This window comes from Orcinus orca, chromosome 11 (assembly GCF_937001465.1).
Source record: "Orcinus orca chromosome 11, mOrcOrc1.1, whole genome shotgun sequence".
Lineage (NCBI taxonomy): Eukaryota > Metazoa > Chordata > Mammalia > Artiodactyla > Delphinidae > Orcinus > Orcinus orca.
In genome coordinates this window covers 17488978-17502944 of record NC_064569.1, presented here as the reverse complement: position 1 = coordinate 17502944, position 13967 = coordinate 17488978, and the positions used below count along the sequence as shown (strand labels likewise).

At 37.8% G+C, this 13967-nt stretch overlaps 1 protein-coding gene across 4 annotated transcripts in view; it reads left to right on the top strand.

Annotated features, from left to right (window-relative positions):
• Nucleotides 1-13967, top strand: part of ABCC9 (ATP binding cassette subfamily C member 9) — a 148438-nt gene that overhangs the window by 32285 nt on the left and 102186 nt on the right. For all 4 annotated transcript variants that reach the window (XM_004270927.3, XM_049694242.1, XM_049694240.1 and 1 more), the window contains exons 14-16: nt 2618-2658; nt 3585-3727; nt 11420-11528. In XM_004270927.3, the coding sequence (XP_004270975.1) occupies nt 2618-2658; nt 3585-3727; nt 11420-11528 (293 nt within the window). The remainder of the gene's footprint in view (nt 1-2617; nt 2659-3584; nt 3728-11419; nt 11529-13967) is intronic.

Genomic DNA, 13967 nt, shown 5'->3' with positions numbered 1-13967 from the left:
TATGTAAGATTTGGGTTGGTTTTTGAAAGTCAGAGACAAAAGAGAAGAGGACAGAGGAGGCCATACTGAAAAGAAAAACAAGAAATCATGATGGTGAAAATGCATAATCATGTTTTTGTGATTATAGGCAGCAGGAATTCTTGTATCAGTCGTGTAAAGTTCCACTTAACACCACTTCCAAGTTTTCCAATTTGGTTACGTATGGTGTTGGTGGTGGTGAAGAGCTTCCATTATCTGAGTTGAATGGACCTGGCTCTAAATCTCAGTTGTACCACTTCATAGCAGTATGGCTTTGACCAAGTTACTATTTCTATCCTCCAAGCCTCAATTTTTTCATGTGTGACAGTGGAAAATAACAATCTCTACCATGTAGGATTGTAGTAAGGATTAGAATAGATTAAGGAATGCTGCAAATGTTGATTGACTTGTTGATTGACTCTATTCCAGGCACTACATCCAGGGCTTCCTACTCATTGTTTTGTATAACGCACCTGGCAAGTGGGCTAGTGTTCAATAACCTCCCTCAGTTTCCTCCTCTAAAAATTGGTGTAATAAGAATAATACCTTTCTCACAGGTATATTGTGAGGGTCAAATGAGGCAGTGGACGTGGCACTCTTCTGTCACTGTTAAAAATATTTTGTAAATAGTATTTGCAGAGTACCATAAGTTTAGACCAAAAAAAAAAAAAAAGAAAGAAAGAAAGAAAGAAAAATGTCAACTGTATAACATAGTGGTTACTGTTGGGTCTTAGAGTGCAGGCGGATCTGAAATGAAATCCTGCCTCAGCAACTTGTCTGCTATACATCCTTGGTCGGCATTTGGTGGTGTCTTGGTTTCCTCATCAGGAAGTTGGGCGGTATTAAGCATACCTGGGGGAATTAAATAAGATAATGTATGTAATGTGTTTAGAAAAGCACCTGAAACATAAAAGCGCTCAATCTGTGGTATCGGAAAATATTGAAAAGCAAAGTTAAACAGGATAAATACTAATAAAACTGAAGATCCAGCTCTATGATCAGTGTTCTTGCCACTGGAGATCATATCTGAGGGCAAAAGAGATTCTGTTAAATCATTTCCTCATCTCCACTGCCAAATGGTCATGTGCTGTTCATGGATTTCATTTTTTGGCGAAAGACAAGGATACGATTTTATTTTTTCTCTCTTCACTTTGATAGAGTTTTATATGGAGAAGTGGGAAGAACATGAAGCTTTTGACTAGAAAGGTCTGGGTTTTATCCAAGCTCTGTCATCTCCTAGTTTGGAATCTTGCCTGTTACTCATCTTTCCTAAGTTGTTTCCTCATTATTGTGCAGGGTAGTTGTAATCATTAAATAGGAGAAGGTACTCCCATCATACCTCAGTAATTGTGAGTGGTTGAGTAGTGGCAGAGTGAAGTGGTGGTGAGTACGGTCTGAGGAGCCCAGTTGTGTGACCTCGGGCGTCTCATCCTCATCTTTATGATGAGGTAAGAAGGGTCCCTGATAACCTGCACTGGGTGCAGAGTGCCAAATAAATAGGTTTTAGTAAAATAGCAACTGCTCTCACTCTTCCTCATCAGGAGGAAATTACTTATTTAAAGATATTTAGAATGAGTTATAAATCATGATGTGGAGGAAAAGAATGAAATACACTTAGTAAAAAAAAGGTAATAATAGCCAGAGAAAGGTGAAGACAGAAACATGATTCTTCATCTGTACTGTTATGAGTCTCAGAGCCGTGTTTGGATTGCTGGTACCGTACAAGAATTCAGATTTGATAGCTAAGCCACCTCTGGACCTTCAGAAGCACAGGCTGAGTCTGTACACAGTGGTAAGGACAGTTCATGAGAGCGGATCATGAGAGCTGGTGATAGTTTTTAGATGGACTGTCTTCTGAGCGTCAAGAAAACTAGATTATAGTTCTTGCTCTGCCATTGCCTGGCCCTGTTACCAACAATGCAGTTACTTTTTGGTCCTCCGTTCCTAAAACTCTATGGTTTATGACAAAATAACTACAAATCATCAACTTGGCTTTTTATTTTTCCTATTACTTCCAAATGCTAGTATTTTAGCCTAAGTATGAGTTTTTCTCATTTCAGTTCTGCATATTATGTTTATCAAGTGATAGTGCAATATATTCCTGGAGAGATATTTAAACAAGCAGAGGGTCCAGGATATGGAGCTATTTTATTAAACAAAAGGTCTATAAGTGAAAATTAATATCACTGCTGGAAGGAGATTTTTCACGTGATGTCAAATTCTTTTTATCTGTGTAATATCCCAATTTTTATGTTTTTAAGTTAGTTTAGTGGACCAAACAAAATACAGACCGTGAATACTCTGAAGAATGCATATGTGTTAAATTCTAATAACTTTATCTACATTTTGCTCTTTGTAACATTTCATAAAAAAAATAATTTTTCACATTTTCTGGTTAAGTCTCACCTATGGGAGTTCACAACTGTGAACCAGGAAATACCAGCTGGGAAATGTTTGTGGACTCAAGACAAAAATGTTACTTAATGTACTTGGTCTTTCCTGTCTTCAAGGAAAGTTAGAGTAATAATTGATGATTAATTAAAGTTACTGAAATGTCTCACAGTTCACTGAAACTAATGTATTTGGTTTCTTTCCACAGTCTTCATGAACGCGGCAATTCCCATAGCAGCTGTTCTTGCTGTAAGCCACTTTTTCTTACCTTAAGAAATGGACTTAAGTCAGTGTTCAGAAATGACTTAGGAACAAGAATGGGTGGGTGGTAGCATATATTACCTCACCTTCAGTTTTCTCTTTGCTGTCTCCATCGTGATAGTTCTAATCCGGGGTTTCTCATCCGTGGCACTGTGGACCTTTTTGGGGCCAATAATTAATTCTTTGTTGTGAGAACCTGTCCTCTGCGTTAGGATGTCTAGCAGCATCCCTGGCTTCTTATTAGATGCCATTAGTACCATCAAAAATATCCCCAGACACTGCCAAATGTGTCCTGGGGAGCAAAATTAGCAGAGGTTGAAAATGTACTGTCCTAACCTCCATGACCTGGTTCCTGGACATTCTTACAAGATAGTGCTAGATCAACAACTGGAAAATGTTAAATGATTACATTATATTTCAAACAAAAAGGACAAACCCAGGAGCTAGTATTATACTTAGAAATATTTGTAAACAAGTCTGCCTTGTACACCATTGTTGGCGATTTTAGGAAAGATCCACAATAGGGACCCTAAAACATTGGAATGTTTCCTTTTTTCTCTCAGAAAATTTAGTATTGGTTGGAAAGAGCCTGAGTAGGTGTTAAGAACTCTGGATTCTCTCATGGTTATTCCCCCATCTCAGTAATCTGACAGAAGTTAATTTTCTAATCTGTCAATAGAATCTGTTTTGCCCCTTTCACAAGTTTACTGCTAGAATGAACGTAAACCATTAAGTACTCTACCAATAGCAAGTGTTATTTTTCTTAGGGAGTGATTCGGATGAAGTAATTGTATTATATTTTTCAGAGTTGCAATGGACATATTGGCATAGTAGAATTTGTTAGGCTTGTAAAATTGAACGCAAGTATTTGTGAACCTTTCTCTAGCTTTCTCTAAAATCCTTTCTATGCACAGACATTTGTGACGCATGCGTATGCCAGCGGGAACAATCTCAAACCTGCGGAGGCCTTTGCTTCACTGTCTCTCTTCCACATCCTGGTTACCCCTCTCTTCCTGCTCTCCACTGTGGTCAGGTTTGCCGTCAAAGCCATCATCAGGTATGTGCTGGAGTGTCTGGAGTTCTTTGCTTGATTATAGAAATGCTATCTGTTCATGGTAGTAAGTTAGAAAAAGTATAAAAAGAACATCCAAATCACTGCCCAGAGATAACTTGTTAAAATTTTGGTATGCTACCTTTCAGTCTTTTATCTATTTCATATAAAAATAATTATTCTAAAATAAAAATTTTGAACTTTGGGGGGTTAATTTTCCCCTCATTAAGACCATAATACATTACGTTTATTGGCTACATGATATTCCATTGTTGGGAAGTATTCTAATTTACTTAATGGTTACCTCTTTCTTAGACATTTAGAATGTTTCTGTTTTCACCCATGTAACATAAATAATGTAAATTACATTTGAGAGAAGCATCTTTTTATCTTTAAACTTTTCTCTGATTATTTTCTAAAGTCAGATTTCTAGAAGTGGTGATACTTGTTCTGATAGATGCATCTTCTTAATGCCCTTGATGAGTATGGCTATGTTGTTTTCCATTGAAGGAGACGTAGGTCAAAATGTGTACAGATTTTTAAGTTTTTTGTAATGAATATGGCCATAATATTTTCCAGCAAAGCTGGGCCAGTTTATGTGTTTACCGGCAGTGATGGAGAATGTTCATATCAATACATATTTTCTGTTTTAATTTTAGTTTAATTTGGCCAAAAAAAAGAAAAATCCAGGCTCACAGTCTCTGAAAATGGAAAATACTTTGCAAAACTGAGTGCAGTGTTTTGTTAATTTTAAGTATACTTCTATGGGTTACTAAGCAGTGTAGACTTTATCTCAGACTCACAATTTCCCATAAAAATAGACGTGGTCTGATAATGACCATTTCCCCACCATTTTTACTTGTATTATATAATAAATATGTTACCATACTATATTATGCTACCCTGTATGTGCTATAGTGCCGTAGCTATGTTTCAGTCTATATTATAAACAAGGTAGTCTTAAAGTGGTATGTTGCTTTTTGCTGTAAGGTCTTATAAACCTTATAAAACCTCAGCATGTTTCATAAACAGTCATTATCATATTTATATCTGGCCTTTGAAAGAAATGCCAAGATGTTTCAATACAGAAGGAAAATTGGAAAATTGAGGCCTTAAATGTACTAAGCATAGTGTTGTCATAACAGCAATGTAGAGCATCTATTGTAAGGTCCTTTAAAATGAAATACTTTCCCAATGTCTATGTATTGTTAAGCAAACTATTTTTTAATATTCAAGATACCAGAACCTCTAGTTTTAGGCAATAGTTTATATTGGCTTAACAAAGACTTAATACCAAATATCATTAAAATTCATATACCGTATCTTACTATAAACCAAGTTCTGATTTTTTACACTAATACCTTAACAAGATGTCAATCCTATTCTGTAAGATATGCTGTTAGTAACAGATTCTGGAGCTGTTAAGAGTTTAAAGCTCAGGCCCTCTGACCTTATCTGCCCTCATTTTCTTATTGTTCTGACTTCTGAAACACTTGTACGGATCACTGACTGATTTCTGTAGCACCACTTCCAAATTAGGCAGTGCTCTGGAAGGGAAGCGACTTCAAACAATAAAACTGATAAATGGCCAGAGTCTGCTATTTTGGTTCTTATTTTCATTTTCTCCACTTAATAGCTGTCCCTCTCACGGTTGCCTTTTTAATTGAATTTGACTTTGTGCTACAAGTCAAATAGAAAGCAGTTGATAACTAAGAATAGATCGGTCCTCTGAAATCAGGAGGTTACCAAGCACCGAAAAGACTTTTAAGAGTTACTGTGAAAAAAAATTAATAAATCTAGGAGTGTGGGTTTCCCCAAGTCCATAGTATACAATCCTGCTGTAGTAAATCCTAGTAAAGCTGAGGGTGGATCGTAATCACTGTATATTTCTGCGTAGCACTCTCTCTTCTGTACGTTCCAGGGAAAAGGCATTTGCCAGTTTGATAAAGACCAGTCTGCTTTCAGGGCTCAGCTCCAGATTTCCCAAGCCATAGGCCAAATAGAATCAGCTTATAAAAACTTGCTTCTCTAAAATGAATTTCAGTGGTTGATTTGTGGGTCCTAGGGAGATGACCAGTCAACAGAGGAGGCCAGTCCTTTTTCCCACTGTGTGCCGGTTCTCGGAACCCAAATGAGCGTCTTTCCCAGTGTGGACTGGGCTTGGCATTTCCTCTGCCTGGGAACCCGTGACCAGGCTTTAATGCCAGTTGGCCCACAGCGAGTTGAGCAGCCTGTTTATAATCGGAGACTTTGGTTAGCTGATTTTGAAACCTCCTCTTCAGGACTGTGGAAGTCATAAGTTCTTTGCTACACTCTGAGATGCATTCAGAAATTTGGTGGGTTAGAATAGGGTGCAGCATACTCCGCGACTTGTGTTACGTGTGCCTGTAAGAGATGTGTAAACTTCTCTGCTGGAGGAAAATTCCATGCCATGTAAAATTCGTTGCTTCGAGAAAATTCTATGCTTTCTTTTAAAAATGCTTAGCTTGTTAGACAAAATTGTCTTTTGTGGTGCTCACTGGGTGGGATCTTATGCATACATAATAAAATGCAAGAAAGAGGCAGTTAAGATTCAGGTTATCTCCTAGTAACCCCAGCACCCCACATCATTTGAGTTTTCTGGACCTTTTATGGTGATGTGTTCGTCTACATTTGCAAAACGGAGGGAAGAAATGAAGAAAAGTAGGAAAGTCACTAGTTTCTAAAATATTAAAATATTTGAATTAGTGATATTTTTCATGATGCTTGCTTTACTTGTCCTCTTTGCTTTATTTGTAAGAAAATAGTTTATGTGTTTTGCTTTTCTGGAGGAAAAGGTTAAGTTGCTATATTGTATCCTTTATAAATAATTTGAGTTTAGGTTTCTGGTACTTGACGTACAATGCAGTATCTATATCCAGAGATGTTATTTACCAAGGAAAAAAATATGTAAAACTAATCCCTTGCTTTGGTGGAAGATAACTCTGTGTCCTTTCTCTCATTTATCTCCCAAAGGAAAGTACCCTTGGCTAGTCTACTGTGATTACCTTCAATCAAATGAATTGTTACTATATTTATCGTAGAACATGCTCGCAGGTTGACCTGGTCCACATTTACAAAACTTTCATGGTTTCCACAAGAAAGCACATAACTGCCAGCAACAAAATCAGTTATTTCCCCAAAACATAGCACCTGTCCAAGGTACTCAAGCTGTATATAAACACCCAAACTTGAAAAGTGAAAAAATATCATCGGTAACAAAACCTTAAATACGTTGATGAATTACCTAAACAAATGAGAAATTAGTAAAACACTAAACTTAAAGGTGATGGAGGCAGGATAGGGAATTGTTTAGTATCAAGTTTACCTGTTTTCAATACCTGCACAGCCATGGAATACTCACTGTTCAACCACAAGCATATTATTTGGTGCCTCTATGGCTCAGCTTCCACACTTATCAGATGAGCATCATAATGGTTCCTGCTTATGGTGGTTGGGAGAATTAAATGAGATAATACATGAAAAATGCCCAGCACATTGCCTATATATTTTAGATATTTAACAAATCTCCATTTTACTAATTTAACACCATTTTATTGAACTCCGTTTCATGCTTCAGGGATATATCTTTCTGTGGATCCACATTCATTTATTAAGCAGTTCAGGTACCTTGCTAGGCATTGGGGATGGCAAAGATGAAAGATGGAGTGAAATCCACAGGAGTCCACAGTCTAGCTGGAGAGACTGGGAAGGGAAGGTAATTACAACACGCATGTTATGCTGTGATAGAGCACTACACAGAATACCATGGGCCACATATGAGGCTCATTGAAGCTTATCAAGGGAGAAGGGAGACAGTCCGGTCAGTAAAGGTTTAAAGGCGGTGATAGCTCCTTCATGGGATCTTAAAGAAGAGGTAGGACTTGGCCAGTTGAATAAAAAGGGAAAACACATTCTGTGTGAGGGAGTAATGTATGCAAGGGGAAGGGGTGAGCAGAGAGGTGAGAGATCTTGGTACCTTCTGGGGGCTAAAGGTAATTGCATGTAGTTGGAGAAAGGTCCTGATGAGGAAAGCACTGGGAGATGAAGCTGGAGAGTAAAATCCCAATCAGCCTGTAGATGATGCCAAGGATGCTGAAAGGCACAGGGTTGCCATTTGTTATTTTAAGGAGAGGACTGTTGTAGGAGCGTATTTGCATTTTAAAAATATAACCCTGGCAGCATGGTAGAAATTACTTCACCCTTGGTCAGGATTCATGCATTTTCCATAGTTGTTTTGCCTCTGTGAGTTCTGAAAGGCCCTCATATGAACAGGAAATGTTTTTTGTATTACCTATTCATTCACCAGACACTTCTTGAGGAATTGCTATGTTATATTTTTGGCACTGGGCTAGATTCTGAAGATGAAAATTTTCACTTTTAAAGAGTTCAGAGTCTAGTGGGAGAGATAGACAGTAACAAAACAAAAAAAATAGTGCAAGGGACCCTAAGCCAGAGAGCCTGGAATAATGGGAATGGGGAGGGGAAATGGAGGGTGAGATTCAGAAAAGTGCCAGTGTTGGGTCCTCTGATGTTTATTGTAATTGGAGTTCCATGGTGGGATCTTATGAAGAGGAAAGAAGTTCTCCCCATGCTCCAGTCATGCTCAGGGACCATTGCTTCCTGATATTCAGCAAGAATGGGTCTCATTAACTTCATAAAAGCTTCAGTAAGATTTGTGTGTGCTAGAAAGTGAAATGGAGAATTGAATCAACTGACCTTACTTATTAAATGTCTGAATCATTGGTTTATTCCTTCTTTGATTGATTCAGCAAACATTCATTGAGTAACGTGTACCAGGAGCTGCTGGACTTAGTTACAAAGGCACACGAACTTGGCCCCATACTTGCCTTTGTGTGCAGAGACACAGTGTGAGGTTGTCTGAAAGGTATTCCTTTGATGGACAAAGTTGTGCTCCTTAAAATCTAATCTCTTCTAAACCTTGGAACAGAATAACAAAGTCTGTAGAAGTAAAGAAAGGATACTGCCATTTAAGATGAATAAAATGCCATTCCTGAGGCATTTCTAACACCGTCTTTCAGATCTATGGGATCAGGCTTTGCTGTCAAAGACTCAAAGATAGGACAAAACCCAGAGCTCTTCTTTCTTTTTTTGGTTCTGAAATTCTTTTTAAAATTGCAGTAAAATATACATAACATAAAACTTATCATTTAAATCGCTTTAAGTGTACAGTTTAGTGGCATTAAGTCCATTCACAGTGTTGTGCAAACATCACCACAATCCCTCTCCAGAACTTTTCCAATTTCTCAAATTAAATTCTGTACTCACTAAATGATAACTCCCCTTGTACCTACCTCTGCTCCCAGACCCTGGTGACCACCACTGACTTTCTGTCTGTATGAATTTGACTATTCTATCTACCTCATATACGTGGAATTATGCAATTTCTGTTTTTTGTGTGCCTGGCTTATCTTATTTAGCATAATGTTTTCAAGGTTCAGCCATGTAGTCATAACTTGAATATATTTAAGTAAGTCAGGAATTCCAGAACCATGAAAAAAAGTATGGCAGATGCTCAAAAACTTAAACATAGAATTACCATATGATTCAGCAATTCTACTTTTGGGTGTATACCCAAAAGAATTGAAAGCAGGGACTTGAATAGATACTTGTACATTCATCTTCATAGCAGCATTATTCACAATAGCCAAAAAGTGAAACAACCCAAATGTCCCTCAATTGATGAATAAACAAAATGCAGCATATACATAAAATGGAGCATTATTCAGCCAAAGCTTTCCTTAAACAATGCTTTTTTTTTAGTGGATTCTAAAAAATACAACAAACTCATGAATAGAACAAAAAAGAAACAGGCTCACAGATATAGAGAACAAGTGGTTCGCTTTAGTAGTTACCAGTGGGGAGAGGGAAGGGGGAAGGGGCAACATAGAGGGTAGAGCATTAAGAGGTACAAATTATTATGTATAAAATAAGCTACAAAGATGTATTATACAACATAGGGAATATAGCCAGTGTTTTATAACTATTAATATAAATGGGGTATAACCTTTAAAAACTGTGACTCACTATACTGTACACCTGTAACTTATATAATATTGTATCAACTATACTTCAATTAAAAAATTACTTTTATGGATTAAGCTATAAACACCACTATATATAAAATCGATAACCAACAAGGACCTACTGTATAGCACAGGGAACTATACTCAATATTTTTTAATAACCTATAAGAGAAAAGAATCTGTAAAGGAATGTATATATGTAGAGAGATATATATATATATATCTGTAGATATATATATCTGAATCGCTGTGCTGTACACCTGAAACTAACATGATATTGTAAGTCAACTATACTTCAATAAAAAAAAGAATGAAAAAATTATTTCTTTTAGTTTCCTGTAAATGAAATTTAGAAGTTAATAGTTAGACTGCCCTAGTGGATTTTATCTACCTTTATGTTTCCAAAGGAAGGAAGCGGTTTCTATGACATGCAAGGCTAAAGAGCTTAAAGTTCATGGGCAACAGACTGAATTGAATTTACTTTTCTTCATTTTTTAGTCTGTCACAAAAACAAACTCTGCAGACTTGTCTGGAGGCACTTAGCTTGACTACAAGCTGAAATGAAAAATAAAAAAACCTTTTGTTTTAAATGTGTATTTTCTAGTTTCCTACTAACGGCAATCTTTCCCCTGTATGTGATGCCGCAGGTGCCAGGCCAGTTTGCCCACTGTTAGCATCTTAGCATGCTAGAAGGAGCATTTCTTGTCTTTTCAACTTCACAGACTTTTCTGTAGTGTATCATTTTATTTATGGGAGGATGTTTTCAAATTGTGTTCTTCGATTCGTTTCACTCTTGATCCTATGACACTGGTTTGAGAAAATTAGAATGGGTGGGGTAAGGGGGCCAAGGGGTCTTGTGTCCAGCCTCTGGAGACCCTGGAGACCACAGTAAAGAATGTTTGTAAATTACTCTTCTAGAACAGGGCTTCTCCAACTGTACTGTGCTTATGAAGCATCTCTGGATCTTCTTAAAATGTAGATTTGGACTCAGGAGGTCTTGGGTGGGGCCTGAGATTCTAAGTTTTGAGTAAGCTCCCAGGTGATGTTGATGCCACTGATCTTGGCCAGCGGTTTGCGTAGTAATATTCTAGAGGGCCCTCTCCTTGCCAGGTTGTGAAAATATGTCCAATATATACAGTAGTGCTTAAGCAAAGTAGCGTAGTATGCAGGGACCCATGATCCGTGTGTTATATGCTGTATGTTTTTACTTAACTGCCCTGTACCTTATTTCCCTTCATTTGTAAAATGAGAATAATGATACTTCCTTCGTTGGTGTTATTTTTTTTTTAACCACCCTGTTTCAAGTCCCTCTCCAATTCTATTGTCTTTGACTAGAAATACAATTGCAAAAAAAAAAAAAGTGCAAAGGAGAGTTGGTTGCATTTAGGGTGACCAGTTGGTTGTGGTTTTTCTGAGATTTTTCATTTTAAGCGCTGAAAACCCCAGGTCCTGGGAGCCCATCAGTCCCCAGCATCCTAGCTGAATTCCCGATTGGTCCTGAGAAATGACTCTCAGAGCTGGCTTGCTTACCATGGTAACAGTGGGGGAAAAGTTTGTTTATTTGGGTAGAACTTCATTGGTGGTGGTTTTATTTTTATCCCTTATTGTGTGCTTGCTTGTTTGCCTTTTGCAGTGTTCAAAAGCTGAATGAGTTTCTCTTGAGTGATGAGATTGGTGAGGACAGCTGGCTGACTGGGGAAGGTTCTCTTCCATTTGAATCCTGTAAGAAACACACTGGAGCCGTAAGTGCTTTTCTTTGTTACGGGAGCTGTGAATAAGGGACAGTCCTGAGGATGGATGATTGAAAGTGGATGCAATTAGAAGAAATCGCACGCTTTACTTTTAACCTATATGAAGAAAAAATTGCCGCCTGCTTCTGTAAAAAACCTTACAAGTCTAAAATCGATAAAAAAAAATGTAGAAGGCTCGTCTGTATAAGTCATCAAAGGATTATCCCAAGAGGGACACCTCATGTTCAATTCAAAAGGAAATAGAGAGGTTGTCTACCCCAAGCTTTATATAAAAATCATACAAAATAAGCTTACAACTCTTGTACCATATGCTTATAATACCTTTAACTATGTTATACTTTTTGGTTTCAAAAGTGCTTTTTGGATACGTTATGTCTTTTGACTCATTTAATATAGTACACTACGTTACCTATTTTGTTTTCTAGATGCATATATTCATTTGCATGTTGTACGGTTTGAATAGAGTCACAAGATTTTAGTGGGAGAGGCAGAATTAAAACCTGAGTCTTTTAACTCCTGAACCAGTTTATACATGCATTGCACAAATATTTACTCATATCTACATAAAGCCTGGAAACACAATGTTATTTTGTCATGTTTTACCTGGACTATAACGTGTATTATATATTTGCCTGTATTTCCAGACTTATCAGCTACCCTGTGCTTTGTGCCAAGACCTAGCGATGTAGCTCTGAACAAGGCAGGCAAGATCTTTCTTGTCACAGAGTTTGCTTTCTTGAGGCAGGAGTCAGATGATAAACAAGTAAAAAAGTGAGATCAATTCCCTGTGGGAAGAAAATAAAAAAAAAGAAGATATTAGAGAGTGACTGGGATCCTCTAAGCAGGGTTGTCATTTCCCAGGAGGCCCCTCTGAAGAGCTGGCATTTGAGCTGAGACCTGAATGAAGAGTAGGTACTTCTTCTGCAAAGACCTAGAAAAGGGGCCAGATCATTTCAGGCAGAGAACTGGCAGATGCAAAGACCCTGACGTGGGAATTAATTTGGTGTGTTCAAGGAACAGAGGAGCACTATGGCTGAAGCCTGGTAAAGAAGGGAGGATAAGACGAGGTAAGAACAAGGATTGAGAGTCCTGTAAACCAGGGAAAGAGTTTGGAGGGTTTTAAAGAAGGGCCTCATATAATTTCGCGTATATTTTTAAAGGATCACTCTGGCTGCTGGGTGAAGAGTTGTCATTGGGAACAAGAAGAGAACAGATAGATCGGTAAAGAGGTCATTATAATAACGCAGACAAATGATGATGGTTGGAGTTTGTTTTTGTTGCAGTTGCAGTGGACCTTGAGAAGAAGCTATCAAGTTCAGCGCACACTTTTTAGGCTGAGCTGATAAACACTGGCTGATAGGTTGAATGGAGGGGATGAGGGAGAAAGAAGACTCAAGGATGAATCCTAGGTTATTGGCTTGACTACTGGGTAGACGGTGGAGCCAATAACTGAAATAGGGAAGCTGAGAAATGAGTAGGTTGCTGTTGAGGTGGAATCAAGAGGTGTATTTTGCACATGATAATTTTGAGATATTTATTGGCATCTAAGAAGAGAAATCCCCCCTTGGAGATGTAAATTTAAGAGCCACTGGCCATTAGATGATATTTAATGGGACTGGATTAAACCACTTTCTTGAAAGCCGTGTCTGAAAAATTCTGAAGAAAGTCTTTAAAATTAATATGTCTATTTCATAACAGTAAAGTAGAAAGAAGTGCTTCTAAAATAAATTATAAGTTAATAATTAGTTATTCATTTACTATTAGAGAAAAATGTTAATATATTTACCATTTATGTAACCAAACAAAAATGCATGTGCAGTCTCCTGACAGGAATTGACTGGGGCTTGGAAAACCTTCACCAGGAAGTCAGTCTATATTAAATTTTTATTCACATCGTGCTAAAAATAGTTAAGACAAGCACTTGGCTGTCTTTAGACTTGCTGATTTCTTCTGCTTTTCTGGAGTTATTTTTTTACTCTCTGTCGAGTTATTTTGTTGAGCAGGTGTGATTTTGTCTGAGTAGGAACCACCACCCATGCTTGTAGACACTGCAGTAACAAAGCCTGAAAATGCTTGTGTGCTCTTGTGTGGACACGGACAACAAGACAGGAACACGTCATAGACTGTGTACGCTTCGAGGCAGCAGGAAAGTCAAGCATTTGATTAGAACCTGCCTTGTCTCACTTTGGATGATAGGAGATTCCCAAAGAACTTGATAGATCATCTTTCAGAGATGTAGGGATGAGCAGAGTGAGATGACCTCAGGAAAGGGAACAGAGGAGGTCAAGTTTGAGGGAGTGGAGTGAGGGAAATCTGAAGAGTGGTTTGTATGAGATGAGGGATAGGAGAAATATTGAACTGAGCAAAGGTTGGAAGCAAAAAAGAATCCCCTTCAGTTGCCTCCAGTATCTTCAGAGTTATTGAAACCAG